We start from the raw sequence: 16,422 nt of genomic DNA, 5'->3' as shown, positions 1-16,422 counted from the left end.
ACGGTTTCATTTAACTTTTGACATGAGATGAAAATGAAATAGTTAAACGCAGTGTGGTCTTCCACCTGCTTTAGCTCCTGCTAATACTGTTTGGCCATTCAGAGTTACTGTGTGAGTCGGGAATACAGAGGACGTTTCCTTAAATGTGAATCCTTTTATTGATTTTAAGGTTTGCATTTTTTTTTCTGAGATGCTAAATACTGATCGTTGCTGTAGAAATCAGTCATTTCTCACAAAATTCAACATATTTTATTCACATTTTAGACTAATGATATTTAAATATTGTGACAGATATTCACATTTAAATCCCCTTAAACTTGAACTGTCTTCAGCAGTCTGTTCAGCCCATCATCTAAAATATATAAAGCATGTGGTGCTAAACAGGGCTGGATTTAGGAAATGTGGGGCCCTAGGCAAAGACAGGCAGGGGACCCTCTTAATTTAGAAGACAACCTATCAAACAGCCCCATTCTCCAGATAGAGAAATGTTAATAGAATAGACATCCATTATCTGTTCTAGGTTGTGTCCCTCTCTTCTTGTCCCTTTTCTTCTTGTTTTCCTCTCTATGTTTTGTACTCAGCTGACTTTTCATGCTGTCTCTAAAGGAATGAAAGATTTTTTCCAAGCACTAAGCTCACTTAGCTGATTGCTCCTTCCTGTGTTTCCAAAAAGGCCAAAGTAAATAACCCAGTCCTTCTTTTCACTGTAGACAAGCCATGATCTGCTTATCTGTTCTCCATTTTTCATTTGGATGAAATAATAGCTGCATGAATCATGACAGCAGACAAGATAGAGGAGAGCAGGAGGCGGGGTTACCAATCTACTCGCTCTGGAGAGCAGAGTTCGCTGCTTTTAGATGTTGTCTCCAAAGTCTCCAGTAGCAGAAAAAAGTCTCTAGATTTGGCGCTAGGAGCTTTTTAGAAATCAAAGTGCTAGAGGGGTCTGAAAAGTGGCTAAATATAGCGACTAAAGCGCTAAGTTGGCAACACTGCTCTTTGCATGGTTTGTTTTCAAATGGTTTGCTGCTGTCTGTTTGGACCTTTCTGAACATGTGCAGCAAATGGACTGATCCAATATCGTGGACACTGAAGGGGGGGGCTGAGACACACTTAATCAGAGATGGGAAGTAACGAAGTTTATGTCGAAGTTTATGTCGAAGTTTTTACTTAACTTTACTACTTATTTTTATGGCGACTTTTTACTTCTACTCCTTACATTTTTACACAAACATCTGTACTTTCTACTCCTTACATTTTAAAAAATTGGCTCGTTACTTTAGTTTTGAATCATTTCAATGGAGTTACCGTTATTATTTTTCACGTCATCAATACCAAATTCAATCTAATTGGATGGGAATCTACGTTGCATTTGACGCACCACTACAAGAAGAATCGACAGATTCGGCGGTATTCATTGGCGGCAAATCATTGCAGCTTGGTGGCGGTGGCGTTAGCATAGTAGCATGGACGACGAGATGATTGAAAATGAACACAACGGAGATCTAGTCCTATTGGCAGACATCCATTTAAAATGTAGGCAACGGCATGAAAAAAGTGGTTTCTACTTTTACTTTTATACTTTAAGTAGATTTACAAGCCTGTACTTTGTTACTTTTACTTGAGTAAAGAAGTTTAATCACTACTTCCACTTTTACCAGAGTATTTTTTAACACAAGTATCTGTACTTTTACTCAAGTACGGAAAGTGAGTACTTTTGCCATCTCTGCACTTAATATTATCAGCGTTCTGATGGCATTTTAGCCAAAGGGTTTTTATCATAAACTTAATTAATGTGCACAAATAAGGAATAGTTGTATTAACTATACATGGAAACAGAGTTTTATGGGGCCCCCAGGAACTTGGGGCCCTAGGCAACTGACTAGAATTGCCTTATGGTAAATCCCCCCTCGGTGCTAAATCGAAACTTGGACAATCGACATAAACTGGAAGATCTTATCAGAAGTGTCATTCATGGATAGTGACTCTGGGGGAGCGTCTCAAAGATGTGAAACAGATCACCGTTAAAATAAGACAGAAAGCAAACAGGAGAAAGAAAGTGCTGAGCTCAGAGGAAACCAAAGTTTAATGTTTTGGTGACCATAACTTTGAAGGCTCCCCCCTCCCACTATGAAACACAGCATTAGTAATTTCCCTCGCTGACCTTTAGATGCAGACGACCCTAAAGCTGCACAATAATCCAGGTGACATAAAGTTAACGATTTAGCCACCTGTCCCACAATATTTGTAGGGACATAAGAAAGACATTTCCAACACTCCATCTTCCTCACTAAGGTATCAATGTATTCTGCCCAGAACAACTTGTTCTCTCTCTATTTGCTGGGATCCACACTAAGAAAGCCTGGAATTTTTCAACATTGCTAATTTATGTCCCTCTTAAAAAGAAAGATACTCACTCTATCACAGCCTCAATCAGTTCAATTCAGACCAGTTTATTTCTATAGCACCATTCACAAAAAATGTCATCTCAAGGCACTTTACAGTTCAACCAGATCATACAGTCAGATTGATTCAAAGTTTTCTTCTTTTTTTTTTTAAGTTTCAAGTTTTTCTATTTAATTCCTAAACAGTTTTTTCTGACGTCATCCTTGTTGTTCAAATCTTCCTCCACGAGCTTCATGGGAGGTGACTTCTTCTTGCGCCTAGTGATGACACAAAAGACGAGCTCCGAGCCAGCTCCCATGTCAGAGGATGAAGAGAGCACATCCAGTTAGTCACAGTCAGAGAAACAGGACTACACTGGAAAACAGGCCAAGCTCCAACATCTAGAAACAAAGGTGTTGATGGCAGCAGCACAGCATTAGAGATTGAACTAACAGATTGTGCAGAGAGCGAGAATAGAGATAGAATGATGAAAAAGGGGTCCCTATGTCCTCCAGCAGTCTAAGCCTATAGCAGCAGAACTATAGAGATAGCTCAGGATAACCTGAGCCACTCTAACTAGAAGCTTTATCAAAAAGGAAAGTTTTAAGCCTAGCCTTAAAGTAGACAGGGTGTCTGCCTCACGGACTAAAACTGGTAGTTGGTTCCACAGGAGAGGAGCCTGATAACTAAAAGATCTGCCTCCCGTTCTACTTTTAGAAATTCTAGGAACCACTAGTAAACCTGCAGATTGAGAGCAAAGTGCTCTGTTAGGAACATAAGGAACAATCAGATCTCTGATATCAGATGGAGCTTGGCCATTTAAGGCTTTATATGTGAGAAGGAGGATTTTAAATTCTATTCTGGATTTAACAGGAAGCCAATGAAGAGAAGCCAGGATAGGAGAGATATGATCTCTCTTTTTCATTTTCATCAGAACTCTGGCTGCAGCATTTTGGATCAGCTGAAGGCTTCTAACTACAGTTTGTGGACTTCCTGATAGTAAAGAATTACAATAGTCCAGCCTTGAAGTAACAAATGCATGGATTAGTCTCTCAGCATCACCCCTGGACAGGAGATTTCTCATTTTTGTAATGTTCCTCAGATGAAAGAAGGAAATTCTAGAAACCTCTTTGATCTGGGATTTAAATGACAGGTCCTGATCAAAAATAACACCAAGATTTTTTACTTTATTCTAGGAACCACTAGTAAACCTGCAGATTGAGAGCGAAGTGCTTCGTTAGGTACATAAGGAACAATCAAGCGTCTTGATGACATCAAGTCCTTGATGGCTCTGAATTTTTTTTAAATAAGAAAAGACTGAAAAGATGTTTTATGGTGGAACATATCTGGGCTCTTTGGTTCAGTGCAACAAACCAGTCATCACTAACCGAAGGGGAAAAGGGACACCCAGATCAGGACAGTTGTTAAATCAAGTTTTTATCTGAGACAGCAGGCCAAAATAAAGTCAGTACTTTCAAGGCAACAGTTCAAAGGGAAATCCATGCCTTGGTTATCTGGATTATTGAATTGGCCTCTATGTGGGGGTTAGTGCCTCCTCCATCTCCATCTCCCGTCTCCAGATGGTTCAAAATGCTGCAGCACGCCTTTTAACCGACACATGCAACTATGAGCTCATCTCCCATATTTTAGCCTCACTCCACTGGCTGCCCATACATTTACAATTCATTTTAAAATTATTTTATTTGCTTTTAAATCCCTGAATAGTTTTGCCCCACTGTGCCTCTCTGAGCTTCTACGTCTTTATAGACCTACTGGCTCTCTCAGATCATCAGACAGGCCTCTTCTCTCAATGTATTTAAATCTCAACCTTTTATCTTTGGCTTTTAACATCTAGCAAGATAGTGAGCTTTATTTTATTTTATCCTTTTATTTCTTTCATCTTTTATCCAATTTTAATTCTTTGATTGTGTGAATGTAAATTTTACATGTTTGTGCTGTCTTTTTTTAAATCTGCAATGTTTTATCTGTTTTTCTGTCCAGCTCTTTGGTCAGCTGTGGTTGTTTTATAAATGCTTAAATAATAGAATTTGATTTGATTGGATTCTCCTGCAACGGCAGCATTATAGGCCGAGTAAAGTGACAAAAACGTTCAGAAAGTTTAAGCAGCTGTAGTATTTTTCAGGGATGCACAATATAATCGGCCCCCTATCGGTATCGGCCTTAAAACTGAATATCGGACATCGGCCACCCCACCGACATTTAACCCGATATTTGATCAGCTTCTGAGTTTCTAAAGTCTAAAAAAAAAAATCTCACAAGAATTTGCAAAATATCACGAGAGTTTGTAACAGAACGATGAAATTTCACGAGATTCTGAAAGTAAAATAGATCGATACCGCGTTTTTAAAAATCAATTTGATATCAGCATATGAAAATATATTTGAGTATATTATTTTTCAAAGTGTCAGAAATGGATAACAAAACTGCTATTTTCAATGACTACTTATTTTTCTCCAGCTTTAACATCGGTATCGATATCGGTTATCGGCTACATGAGTTTTAAAATATCGGATATCGGCCAAAATCCCAATATCGTGCATCCCTAACTCACACGGTGCATCATGTAAATGTTGGCTTGTAAGTCTTCTTGAAGCTTTGCTTTATTCAGTCGGAGAAATGCTGGTGTAACTTGTTTTCAGTGATTTGTTTAACGTTGCGGTTGAAACGGTCCAACTTGATGTGTTTGTGAAACTGTTGCACGGGGTAATATTTGCACCAATCTTCTGTGTGTGAATAAAATGGACTTTTATTATTCCACAGTTAAAATGAAATTTCATAAGCTACGTTATGCATATTTAAAACAAACTAAAAATCACTCACTGGTTATTTACTTTTGCTAATTAAGAATTCATGTAATCTATGGGGTTAAATAACCTGCATAAATCCGCTTCCTTTAAAATGCTTTAATACGTTTTTGATGCATTTTTTATGAAAATTAAAAACTAAATGGTCTTAATTTAAAGTTAAAAACTAGGGATGCACGATATTGGGATTTTGGCCGATATCCGATATGCCGATATTTTAAAGCTCATGTAGCCGATAACCGATATCGATACCGATGTTAAAGCTGGACAAAAATAAGTAGTCATTGACAATAGCAGTTTTGTTATCCATTTCTGACACTTTGAAAAATAATATACTCAAATATATTTTCATACGCTGATATCAAATTGATTTTTAAAAACGCGGTATCGATCTATTTTACTTTCAAAATTTCGTGAAATTTCATCGTTCTGTTACAAACTCTCATGATATTTTCCAAATTCTTGTGAGATTTTGTTAGTAAAATAGATCGATACCGCGTCAATATATCAACATATAAAAATATGGCAACATTTGGTGAATTTTCGGCGGATTTCGTAGCATAACGATGACATATAGCAATATTTCATTAGTAAAAGAGATTGATATGGTGTTTTTAAATGGCAATATATCAGCATATGAAGATATTGGGATATTTTAATGGATCAATATTTTTTCCCTCGTCTTTAGAAGTTTTTAAGTCTGTAAAAAAAAAGTTTTTGAGGAAAAAGAAGAAGTAGTATTTTTTTTTTTTTTTAGACTTTAAAAACTCAGAAGCTGATCAAATATCGGGTTGAATATCGGTGGGGTGGCCGATGTCCGATATTCAGTTTTAAGGCCGATACCGATAGGGGGCCCATTATATCGTGCATCCTTATTAAAAACAATCTATTTTCATAAATATATTTAATGATGCATTTCTCAAAACTATTACAATGTGCAATATTGTAAATGCTTTGTTTGGTTTCATTTCTTTTAAAGGTTTTTCACCTGTTTAATTCAATGATTATCTGTAAACAACACAAGAAGAAAAATAAAAAACAGTTTGGTCATTGAGTGGAATCCATTTTAATGTTCAGCTTAATACAACCCTTCAAGTGTGGGAATAGAACAGCAAAGTTGGAATCACTTGACAGTTTGTCATAAAACTCTGTTCTGTTTTTAGACTGAATCAGATGAAGATGGAAAGAGAAAGATCAAAGGCAGAGATGAAAGACCTGCAGCTACAGCTCTCTGAGATGCACGACGAGTTGGACCAAGCCAAGAAGTCAGAGGTGATAAATACAGAGAAAGAATTGCTCCTTCAGGTCAGAAAAAACACAACAAAAGGAGCCAGTCTTTGGGAAGGTTTCTCCCCTGACATTATGTATGATGGATGTGTATCAGGATGTGGCACAGCTGCGTGCAGATTTTCAGGAGATGCTACAAGCCAAGGAGGAGCAGGAGGAGGTGCTGCACCACAGGGAAAGGGAGCTCAGTGCCCTGAAGGGGGCTCTGAAAGAGGAGGTGGAGACTCATGATAAATACATCTCTGCTTTGAAAGAAGAATACGAGCTGGAGCTGGAAAAGCTGCTTGGTGACTTGCAGCAGGCAAAGGAGGTAAAGTTACATATTTTTCCACTTTTTTTATACATCTGTAATAAGATTTATTCTGACTCTGCTTTTCATTCCTAAGAGCAATGCTTACCTGGGTCAGGAGAAGGCTCAGGTGGAGGAGGAGAGAGGGGCAGCTAAGGTGCAGATGAAGGAACTGATCCAGGAAAGAGATCATCTGAAGGGAAAGGTCCGAGAACTCAGCAACAAGGTGGATCAACTGAATCAGGCCATCCAGGAGTTTAAAACCGCCGAGAAAATGATGGAGCAGAGAACAAAGCAGCTGGAGGTGAGAGGGTGGAACAACCTGAAACATAGATGAGCATCATTTGCTTTTTAATCACGTTTTCTGTTTCCTCCCTCAGAGGGAAAAGAACCAGGTGGAGGAAATGTTTGAGGATGTGAGGAGGAGCGAGGAGGAGCTGTGTCAGTCCAACCAGTCTCTGCTTTCCCGCTTGGAGGATGTGCAGGTAATAAGATAAAAAAAGCAGTCAGGACACAGATCCTGTAAAAGTATTCACACCCCCTTTTGCCTTTTTTGAGAAGAAAATTAAACTAAAACCCATTTATTTTCTTAAGACTGCAAAAATAAACATAAAATGGAAAATAAACCAAAGATCAACAAAACAGAGTTACTGATAACTGAAAACTAAAAACCCCCAAAAACGGGGAGAACCACAACATACGTATCTTCTCTGATGTCCTTGGCAAGGACAACAACTGACAGGTCAGGGAGAAAGGTGAGGAGAAACTTAAAGCAAAGGTTATGAACCAATCTCCCAAGTACTGATGGGAAAAAATAAATATTCCGGAATGGATGCATCTCTACAAAGACCTGGAAGTCCACTTTAACCCTTAAAGCAGACTGGTGCAGCTGCAGAAAGTCATGAGAAGTCCCATTTCCTTCTAGACATGCATGGATACGGTTAACACATCTCAAATGTTTCCCTTAAATTAGACCAAATTTTAACTTGGCTAATAACAGAAAATTTACTCTGGACGTGTAAATCACTGTTGGGAAACACTTAACTATCATTGCAGGTAAAGTTAATTTATATTTCACCTTTCCCAGTTAAAAATAAAAATTTGCTTCATAAAGAATAAAAGATGAAAGCATGACTGACATAAAGCATGAATATAAAAACAATATAAACAATGAAAATATATGAACATTTAATAAACAGTAAGGAAAAGTATGAATGAGAGGATTTTAAGCTGAGAGAGGATTCAGAAGACAGAGAGTTTTTCAGTTTTTAATCTATTGGCAAATATATAGAAAACAGTAGATATCGCAGCTGGAAGTTCTTTATCATTTCGTAGCATAATATCTATCACCTACTGTAAAGAATATTTTTATAAGTTTGTGTTAACATTTTTTTTTTCATGTATCAATCATGTAAGGTATTTTTATTTTTTTTATTTAGTTTTATCATTTGAAATACCAGAATATGCACATAACTCACTTTCTGATTACAGATGTCAATAGCTGCTCATTACTACATCAGTAGCGTTTTTACAAAATAGAGTTTAACTTTATGTTTATTACACTGGCAAAAGTACAGAGCAATGAAATGAACTCTCTGCATTTAACCTATCCTCTTTGGGAGGAGTGGGCTGCCATTGTGTGGCGCCCGGGGAGCAGTGTGGGGTTAGTCTTTGCTCAGGGAGCCAGAGTGAAAAGTGGAACCTTTTATTGGTGAGGAGAACTCTGTTAAAGTAATCCTGAAGTTGGTCAGAGATGGCAGGGTAGTGAGGAAATACTGTTATTTCTTCCCATTCAATGCCATATGTCAGCACGAGGTCCAGAGTATGAAGATGAGAATGTGTGGGACTATTCACATTTTGAACAAAGCCAATAGCGTCTAAGATAGCATCAAAGGCTGCTCTTAAGCTATCGCCTTCAATGTCAGCATGGATGATAAAATAGAATATAATTACACTGTCACAGGTACAGAGCACAGAAATTAACTCTCTGCATTTAACCCATCTCCTTGGGGAGCAGTGGGCTGCCATTGCCATATTGAAAGGGCTGCGGCACCCGGGGAGCAGTATGGGGTTAAGGTTCTTGCTCAGGGACCCAGAGTGGGAGTCTTTGGGAGTGGGGCTAAAACTCAGAACCTCTGGGATCCGAGCTCTATGCCCTAACCACTAGGCCACCACTCACCGTCCTTTACCAAGTACTTAAGTAAAGTTTACGGATGCTCTATCCACCTTTACTTTGGACTGTGAGATTTACGATACTTGACTCAAACAGCGATAAAGGAAGGAGCTTGAATATGTTGGGCTTCAAAATGGGCTTTACTGTAAAGCTTGCAAGGCAAGGCAAGGCAAGGCAAGGCAAATTTATTTGTATAGCACAATTCAGTACAAAGACAATGCAAAGTGCTTTACTAGATTGAAATACAGGAAGATAAAACAGAATCAAAGCAAGTAGGGAAAAAAATAAATAAATAAATAAATAAATAAATATAAAAAAAATGCAGAAACAAAAAAAAATAATTAAAAAACAGTTGGATTAAAGAAAATATGTTTTAGTTGAACTGTTTAACTAGAACAGTGGAAGGCGATCCTAAACAAATGTGTTTTTAGTCTTGATTTAAAGGAACTCAGGCTTTCCGCACTTTTACAGTTTTCTGGAAGTTTGTTCCAGATAAGTGGAGCATAGGAACTAAATGCTGCTTCTCCATGTTTAGTTCTGGTTCTAGGTATGCAGAGCAGGCTGGAGCCAGAGGACCAAAGACATTCAAACAGAAGTGATGTGATCAGTTGAGATTCCTCACTTGAGCAGGAGCAGCGGTTGTTTAACAGCTTTTTGTATCTGGGGGGCTAAAATAAAAATGCACTTACAGATCAAAACTTTTTATTTGAGTAAAATTTATATTTTATTTTTCTTGTCTCTGTTTCAGTCGGTCAAATAAAATCCCCATGAAATACTCTTTTATTATGAGTACATACCTGACCTATATAGATATGTTAAAGGGATATCAGGATATCAGCTATTATATCAGTAATTTCTAGACATGAAAACGATTCTATAAACATAAACTTATCTTTGCTTTTAAGAGTAAGCTGACTAAACTAAACCACGAACACAAGGACTTAAAGGAAAAGCTTAAAGAAGAGAGGAAACAAGTGGAAGAGCTGTGGAAAACCAAAGCAGAGCTGGAGGACGAGAGGAGGATGCAGGACAGGTCTATGGAACAACTGCAGAGAAAGGTGAGAGGGAAGGAGGGGATCTTTGTGGGATATGGGATTTTTTTTCTTTTTTTTTTTTCTAAAATTTATTTTATTTCGAACAGACAGTAAAGCCTAACTGGGGACAGACATTGAGAATTAGCCTTAGCTAAAATGTTGTAGTGTGTGACATGATGCATGAAACATACTTGTCCCTATCAAATAAACGAATAAATAAATAAATAAAAACAATCAAGAAAGAAAAAAAATTGAATGAAACAAACTTAAGAAGGAAAATATAAAACAAATTATTTTGCCCATGTGACATGCAAATTTTATATTTTCTGTTCGAAAAGGAGCAGGTAGAAGATACATCTTATAAGTCCCGCCCCTTTCCTACTTGTCAATCTATCATCAATTAACTATCAAAACATCAAAAAACAAAAAAAAAACACTTGTTTCCATTCCAAGTGATGTTTAGCCATGTACAATTATTTTAAGTACTATTTATGTCATCAATTACATTATAGACTATTAAACAGGCATCTTATATAGCGTATTTTGAAATGAGCTCGGTTTTAATCAGTTTTTTAAATTGGTTTGCATTTATAATTTTTTTAAACTCGTCATTCAATCCATTCCAGACATTTACTCCACACACAGATAAACAAAAAACTCTTCCTGGTTGTTCTAAAGTGTTGTTTTTTAAAGTATCCTTCACCTCTTAGATCATAACCCCCCTCTTTGTCACCAAACATTTCCTGTATATTGTGTGGAAGTTTTTGATTTCAACATTTATAAGTATGCAGCGGAAATGAGCGATGCGCTTATGGTTGTCTTTTAATCCCCCGTGTCCAAATATTGAAAGATTTATCAGAGCTGTGTTCTTATCTGCCTGTTTAGATGAACACCATCATGGAGGAGTGCGAGGCGTCAACAGATGTGCTTCAGAACCAGGTGGACGAGGCCAGAGAGAGGAGTCAGAGGGAGCTGACTGAGCTGCGCCGGCAGTTACAGGAAAAGGGAGCAGAGCTGGAGAAATCTAGACAGGCAGCCAAAAAACTGCAGGAAGAGGTGTGGCACTCATTGTCCAGGATCCAGGAAAAATGTCTGTGTCAGCAGTATGCTGAGTCACAGGCAGGGGGAGATTCAAGCTATCATGTTTCTGGTTTTGATTAGGAAAAAAAAAACCCTGAGACAAACAGATAACTGCTTTTCTTTAACTTGTGTGTTGACCACCGGTCTGTTCTCCAAGCAGCTGCTTCCTCTGGAGGAGGATCTACGACGGTGCCGCAGGGAGCAGCAGGAGGCCCAGCTGAGAGGCCGGCAGCTGGAGCAGCGGGTGGAGGAGCTGGAGGAGAAAAATGCAGCTGTGCTGGAGGAGAGGGAGCGGCAGCTTAAACTCATGGAGGTAGAATGAAGAATGTTATGGTGGAAAAAAAACGACAGAAACGTGCCCAAAAATATGTCAACAAAAACAAAACAAGAAAACACAGATTATTTATTTAAAAAGTGTTAAATGAGGTTATAGTTTAAACACAGTGCATTGCTTTACAGTTTTATTATTGCATCTTCTGCACAATTATTTAATAAATATGTAGAAATAACAGTATATTTTCCATCTGTTTTATATTTACAAAACATTTCTGAACATCTATGATTTAATTTGAATGGCCTTAAGAACAGTTAATCCCACACGGCACCTGCACACTGATTCCCTGCCCTCTGAAAAACAATGAAAACCAAGTCAGAGAAAATGTTCGCCTTTTATTTATTGTAATTTTTTACTGTAAGCAAAATAAAAATCCAAACACTCATTAATGTAGTTTTACAAAGTTTATCAACCCCCCCGTATTTCTTTAAAAAAAAAAACATCAGCACTGCAAAAATTTCAAAGTCGATGTTAGTAATTTTTGCTTAAAATAAGTGCATGTTTTCTTTAATTGAGGAAGTAAAAGAGACACTTTGCCAATGGAATAAGTCTATTTACATTTAAAATAAGAAAATCAACCGTACACTGGAAAAATGATCTAGAAATAAGTAAAAATTTCTTAAAATAAGTGTATTTACCCTTAATTTGAGTAGGAAAATGAGATAGTTTTCCAATGGAATGAGTAGTTTTACTCTTAAAATAAGACAATTAGATAATGTGCACTTGAAAAAAGACAATGCAATCGTTTTTTCTCTTTTTTTTTAACTCTTTATTTTGTCTTTTACAAGAAGAAAAAACAAAGAACAAGCTGGGGGGCGCGTACATTACCATATTTTCCAAAGTTTCTTTTTTTTTTTTTTTCTTATGGTTGGGTTTTGACCTTGAACATAGACTTCTGCCATTTTTTCTCAAAGTCTCCTTCTTTAAAGGAATAGTACACCCAAAACATGATTAGCCTTCATTTTCTACTCACCCCCATGCTGAACAACACTCTGGAGTACTTTTTTGATATCTCAAATGCATCTGGAGATCTGGGAGGCTTCTTGCTGTCTGCTGACATTCAAGTAATGGAGGTCTATGGCGCCCGAGACAGAAAGGTCCATAAAAGTCCACAAAAAACGTGTCAATATTCCTCCATACTGCTCGTCCAATGTATTCCAAGTGTCCTGAGTGGGTAGTGTCCATAATTTACTGGATACTAAGTCATTTAGAATGTTTTTAGAGCATAAAAGTAGTGTATAGGATTTCCTGAAAGCGCGTTCACGAGTCTACGGAAACCGCGGCAGACCAAACCAGACGAAAGTGCGCATTCAGCTCAGCAAAGAACTCATGCTCTTCCTCAACACTGATTTCCTCAGACATTTTTCTTTCGTTGTTTTTTTCTTTGCACAGGTAAACAGCACATTTCTTCTTCTACGCTTGCATTATCGGCAGAGCAGACGCTGAATGCACACTTTCATCTGGTTTGGTCTGCCGCGGTTTCCGTAGACTCATGAACGCGCTTTCAGGAAATCCTATACACTACTGTTTAGGCTCTAAAAACATTCTAAATGACTTCGTTTCCAGTAAATTATGGACGCTACCCACTCAGGACACTTGGAATACATTGGACGAGCAGTATGGAGGAATATTGACACGTTTTTGTGGACTTTTATGGACCTTTCTGCCTCGGGCGCCATGGACCTCCATTATTTGAATGTCAGCAGACAGCAAGAAGCCTCCCAGATCTCCAGATGCATTTGAGATATCAAAAAAGTACTCCAGAGTGTTGTTCAGCATGGGGGTGAGTAGAAAATGAAGGCTAATCATGTTTTGGGTGTACTATTCCTTTAAGTCTCAGACGAAAAGTCAATTTTTCCATGGCGTATAGTTCGTCTACAATATTCAGCCATTGTCCACGCCCAGGTGGGTCACTTTCCAACCAATTCCTTGTCAATGCCTTTTTGGCAGCAATCAGTCATATTTTGCTGAGGTAAATGTCTTTTTTTCCAATGACTTCATACGACATAAGTCCTAGGTATACAAAGCTCGGATCTCGGGGTATAGATAAGCATAACATTTCCTCTACTGTCTGAATGACGCTGTTCCAGAATAACTGCAGTTTAATGCATGACCAAAAGATATGGGAGTGATTGGGATCTACATGTCCACACCCTCTCCAACACTTCTGACTAAGTTGTTTAGATTTTATATGTGGGGTTATAAACAGGGGCGGATCCAGGATTTTTCAAAGGGGGGTGCGCACCTAAGGGTCATGGGGTCACGGGTCACAGGTCAAGACAATGTGAGGCTAAAAGACCAAAGAATACCATCTTCACTCTTTCACACTACCCTAATTATTCATCCAAGGGTTTTTAATTGATAATTTTAATGGATGAACATAAGTAGAATTAGCATGATTACATTATTGTAATTAAAAAAGGATCTCTCAGTTTTTAAAGCATGCACAAGGTTAAAAGGTAGTTTGAACAAAAAAATGATCTTATCAACAATTAATCAAACAAGGAGTTTCTTTATTTCCAGAAATGATATTTACACAGAACATGAAAAAAAAAAAAAAAAAGGACTTGGGTTCAAGTATGGTTCAAGTAAGACAAAGGAGTTTTGAATATATTTTAACAAGATAAACTGTTGAAAAAAAAAAAAAAAGTTAAACCAAACAAAGAATATTGTTCTCTACTACAAACTTTATGATGATGATAATGGGTTAACAAATGTCAACCTTCTGGGATGCTTCCAGGCAAATATGTCTATGATTTTGTTGATGTCTAACTGAATGTCCTTGTGCAAATACAAAAGTAGCAAAGCCACAAACCTTTCCTGTCTCAATGTTGACCTCAGCAAAGTTTTCACTGCCTTAAGACCCGAGTTAGCACTTTCCACAGAAGCACTGGTAACAGGTATGACTGACAGAAAGTGAAGAATCATATAAATGTTTGGGTAGAACTTCATATTTGTTATCTTTAGAATTTCCAGCCAGAATGCGGTGACGTAAAAAACGCGCCCTCGCGTAAAATACGGGTTGGAACTGCGCGTTATTGTACGGACGATTATTGGTCCAATTGGCTTGCCATATACCAAAGGGGGGATGCGCGCGCCCCCCGCGCCTGATAAAAAAACGAATGAGATTTTTCCATCCACATTCTCGCCATCTTCTTGAGCTGGTTGAAGATGTTTTCCACATGGAGGACCACTCACTCCCAGTTAATGTAATGTTGAATTCTCGTTCCCACTTTTTTTTATTATACAACTTTATTATTTAACTTTATTATATTATATTATTTATACTTTAACTTTATTATATAACTTTATTATTATACAACTTTGATACAATTTTTGAGGGAGTTCCGTTTTTTCTCATTTTAAGTGTAAATTGTCTCGTTCCATTGGCAAAATGTCTCTTTTATCTCCTCAATCCAAGAACAAACGCACTTATTTTAAGAAAAATTACTTTTCTGGAGTTATATTTTTTAGTGTAGTCTTTTATTTCAAGTGTTATTATCTATGTTTAAGAATAAAAATGCTCCTTCCATTGGCAGATCACCTTATTTAATCAAATTAAGGGTAAATCTACTCATGATAAGAGTCCTGTACTCCATTTTTTTTAGATTGTTTCTGCCGGGTGGAAAACGGCGTCATTTACTGTTTGTTCTGCTGATGACAAAACATTTCACGTGAGTTTGCTGAGGGTTGACACTGCTGTTGATCAACTGAAGAGGTTCATGTTTACTGTGAAAAGTTATCCGACCTGCTCCGGGTGTTTTCAGAGATCCTCCTTCTTCCCACAGCCGCTCTCCTTCCTCAAACACTCAAAGCTCTGAGAGAGAAAAAAAAAAGTCTAAAAATGGTGAAATATTTAAATACTGCTCCTTGAAATGACCTCTTATGTTTCAGTACCAAGGTCCTGCGTGCTTTTATCCATGCTCATCGCCTTAATGTGAAAGGATTGTCCATTAAAACCCTTTTTATGATGTTTGTCTCCTTTAGGAGCGAATCAGGCGGCTAGAGGAAGACCTTAACGATGAGCGCAGCAGTTCTGATCGCCTGATGGAGCGTTTAGACAAAACCAAAGAACAGGCAGGTTTTTCCTTTACTGCATTTTATTAAAACACAGTAAACATGTTCATAAACTTCGACATTTACTTTAAGTGTTGTGATTTTTGCCTGTGTGCCGTTTAAAGTTCCAGCCCCACATCTGTTTTCATTAGAAACGGATGCAGCTCTCAGGTTTCACTCCTAAAACAATGGGAACTGCTGATTTGTGTGAGCGGTGCGACTGTTTTCTCCGACCTGGTTGGAGCTCATTGTGACAGACCTGATCCAAACTTTATGGGGTTTTTTTTTTTTTTTTTGGAAGAGATCCACATCTTGGGTCTGTCTGTAGAGTAGGCCATGCTGTTTTTGGAACAAAGTGCTGCAAACTAATTGAGACAAAACTCTATTTTGGGTGGCGAGTAAAGCAAGAAAACAGCTAACTAGTGTGAGCAGCTATTCACGCTCCCCTCACTGGGCCTCTGGATGGATTCAGCGATGAGAGTCTGATGCTCCTGCTGAAACCAGATAACTTTTCTACGGTGACTCCTGTCTTTTAATAACATGCAGCCATGTTTTTCTCTCAGTAATGATTGCGGTCATCAGTCTTTGCCTCCTTAATTGGTATTACGCTGTGCAAAACTATCCACACATTCTAAACATTTTATCATCATAGTTGCACTATTTTGTCTGATTTTTTTCAATTATTTTATTGGGAATCTGAAGGAAATATAAGAACATGATGTGATAAATATTTTTCTTAGACTTAGATAACTGTTATTCTCATTTTCTATAAACAAAGTGTATACAAAACAAACTTTAGTTTTACACAGCTTTCAGACGGCTGTCCAGTGGCGCAGAAAAAAGGTTCTGGGTTCAATTCCCGGCCTTGGGTCTTTCTGCATGGAGTTTGCATGTTCTCCTTGAGCATGCTTGGGTTTTTCTCCGGGTACTCTGGCTTCCTCCAACAGTCCGGAAACATGACT

At 37.8% G+C, this 16,422-nt stretch overlaps 1 protein-coding gene across 3 annotated transcripts in view; it reads left to right on the top strand.

The window, feature by feature from the left end:
* Window positions 1-16,422, top strand: part of LOC119775047 (cingulin-like protein 1) — a 47,366-nt gene that overhangs the window by 14,890 nt on the left and 16,054 nt on the right. For all 3 annotated transcript variants that reach the window (XM_038272912.1, XM_038272910.1, XM_038272911.1), the window contains exons 7-14: window positions 6,371-6,512; window positions 6,592-6,804; window positions 6,881-7,087; window positions 7,164-7,268; window positions 9,862-10,014; window positions 10,876-11,046; window positions 11,231-11,383; window positions 15,392-15,481. In XM_038272912.1, the coding sequence (XP_038128840.1) occupies window positions 6,371-6,512; window positions 6,592-6,804; window positions 6,881-7,087; window positions 7,164-7,268; window positions 9,862-10,014; window positions 10,876-11,046; window positions 11,231-11,383; window positions 15,392-15,481 (1,234 nt within the window). The remainder of the gene's footprint in view (window positions 1-6,370; window positions 6,513-6,591; window positions 6,805-6,880; window positions 7,088-7,163; window positions 7,269-9,861; window positions 10,015-10,875; window positions 11,047-11,230; window positions 11,384-15,391; window positions 15,482-16,422) is intronic.

The sequence above is a fragment of the Cyprinodon tularosa genome, unplaced genomic scaffold (assembly GCF_016077235.1).
Source record: "Cyprinodon tularosa strain WSP-4 unplaced genomic scaffold, ASM1607723v1 ctg847, whole genome shotgun sequence".
Classification (NCBI taxonomy): domain Eukaryota; kingdom Metazoa; phylum Chordata; class Actinopteri; order Cyprinodontiformes; family Cyprinodontidae; genus Cyprinodon; species Cyprinodon tularosa.
Note: the sequence above shows the minus strand (reverse complement) of the source record. Positions and strands in the feature narration are given on the sequence as shown.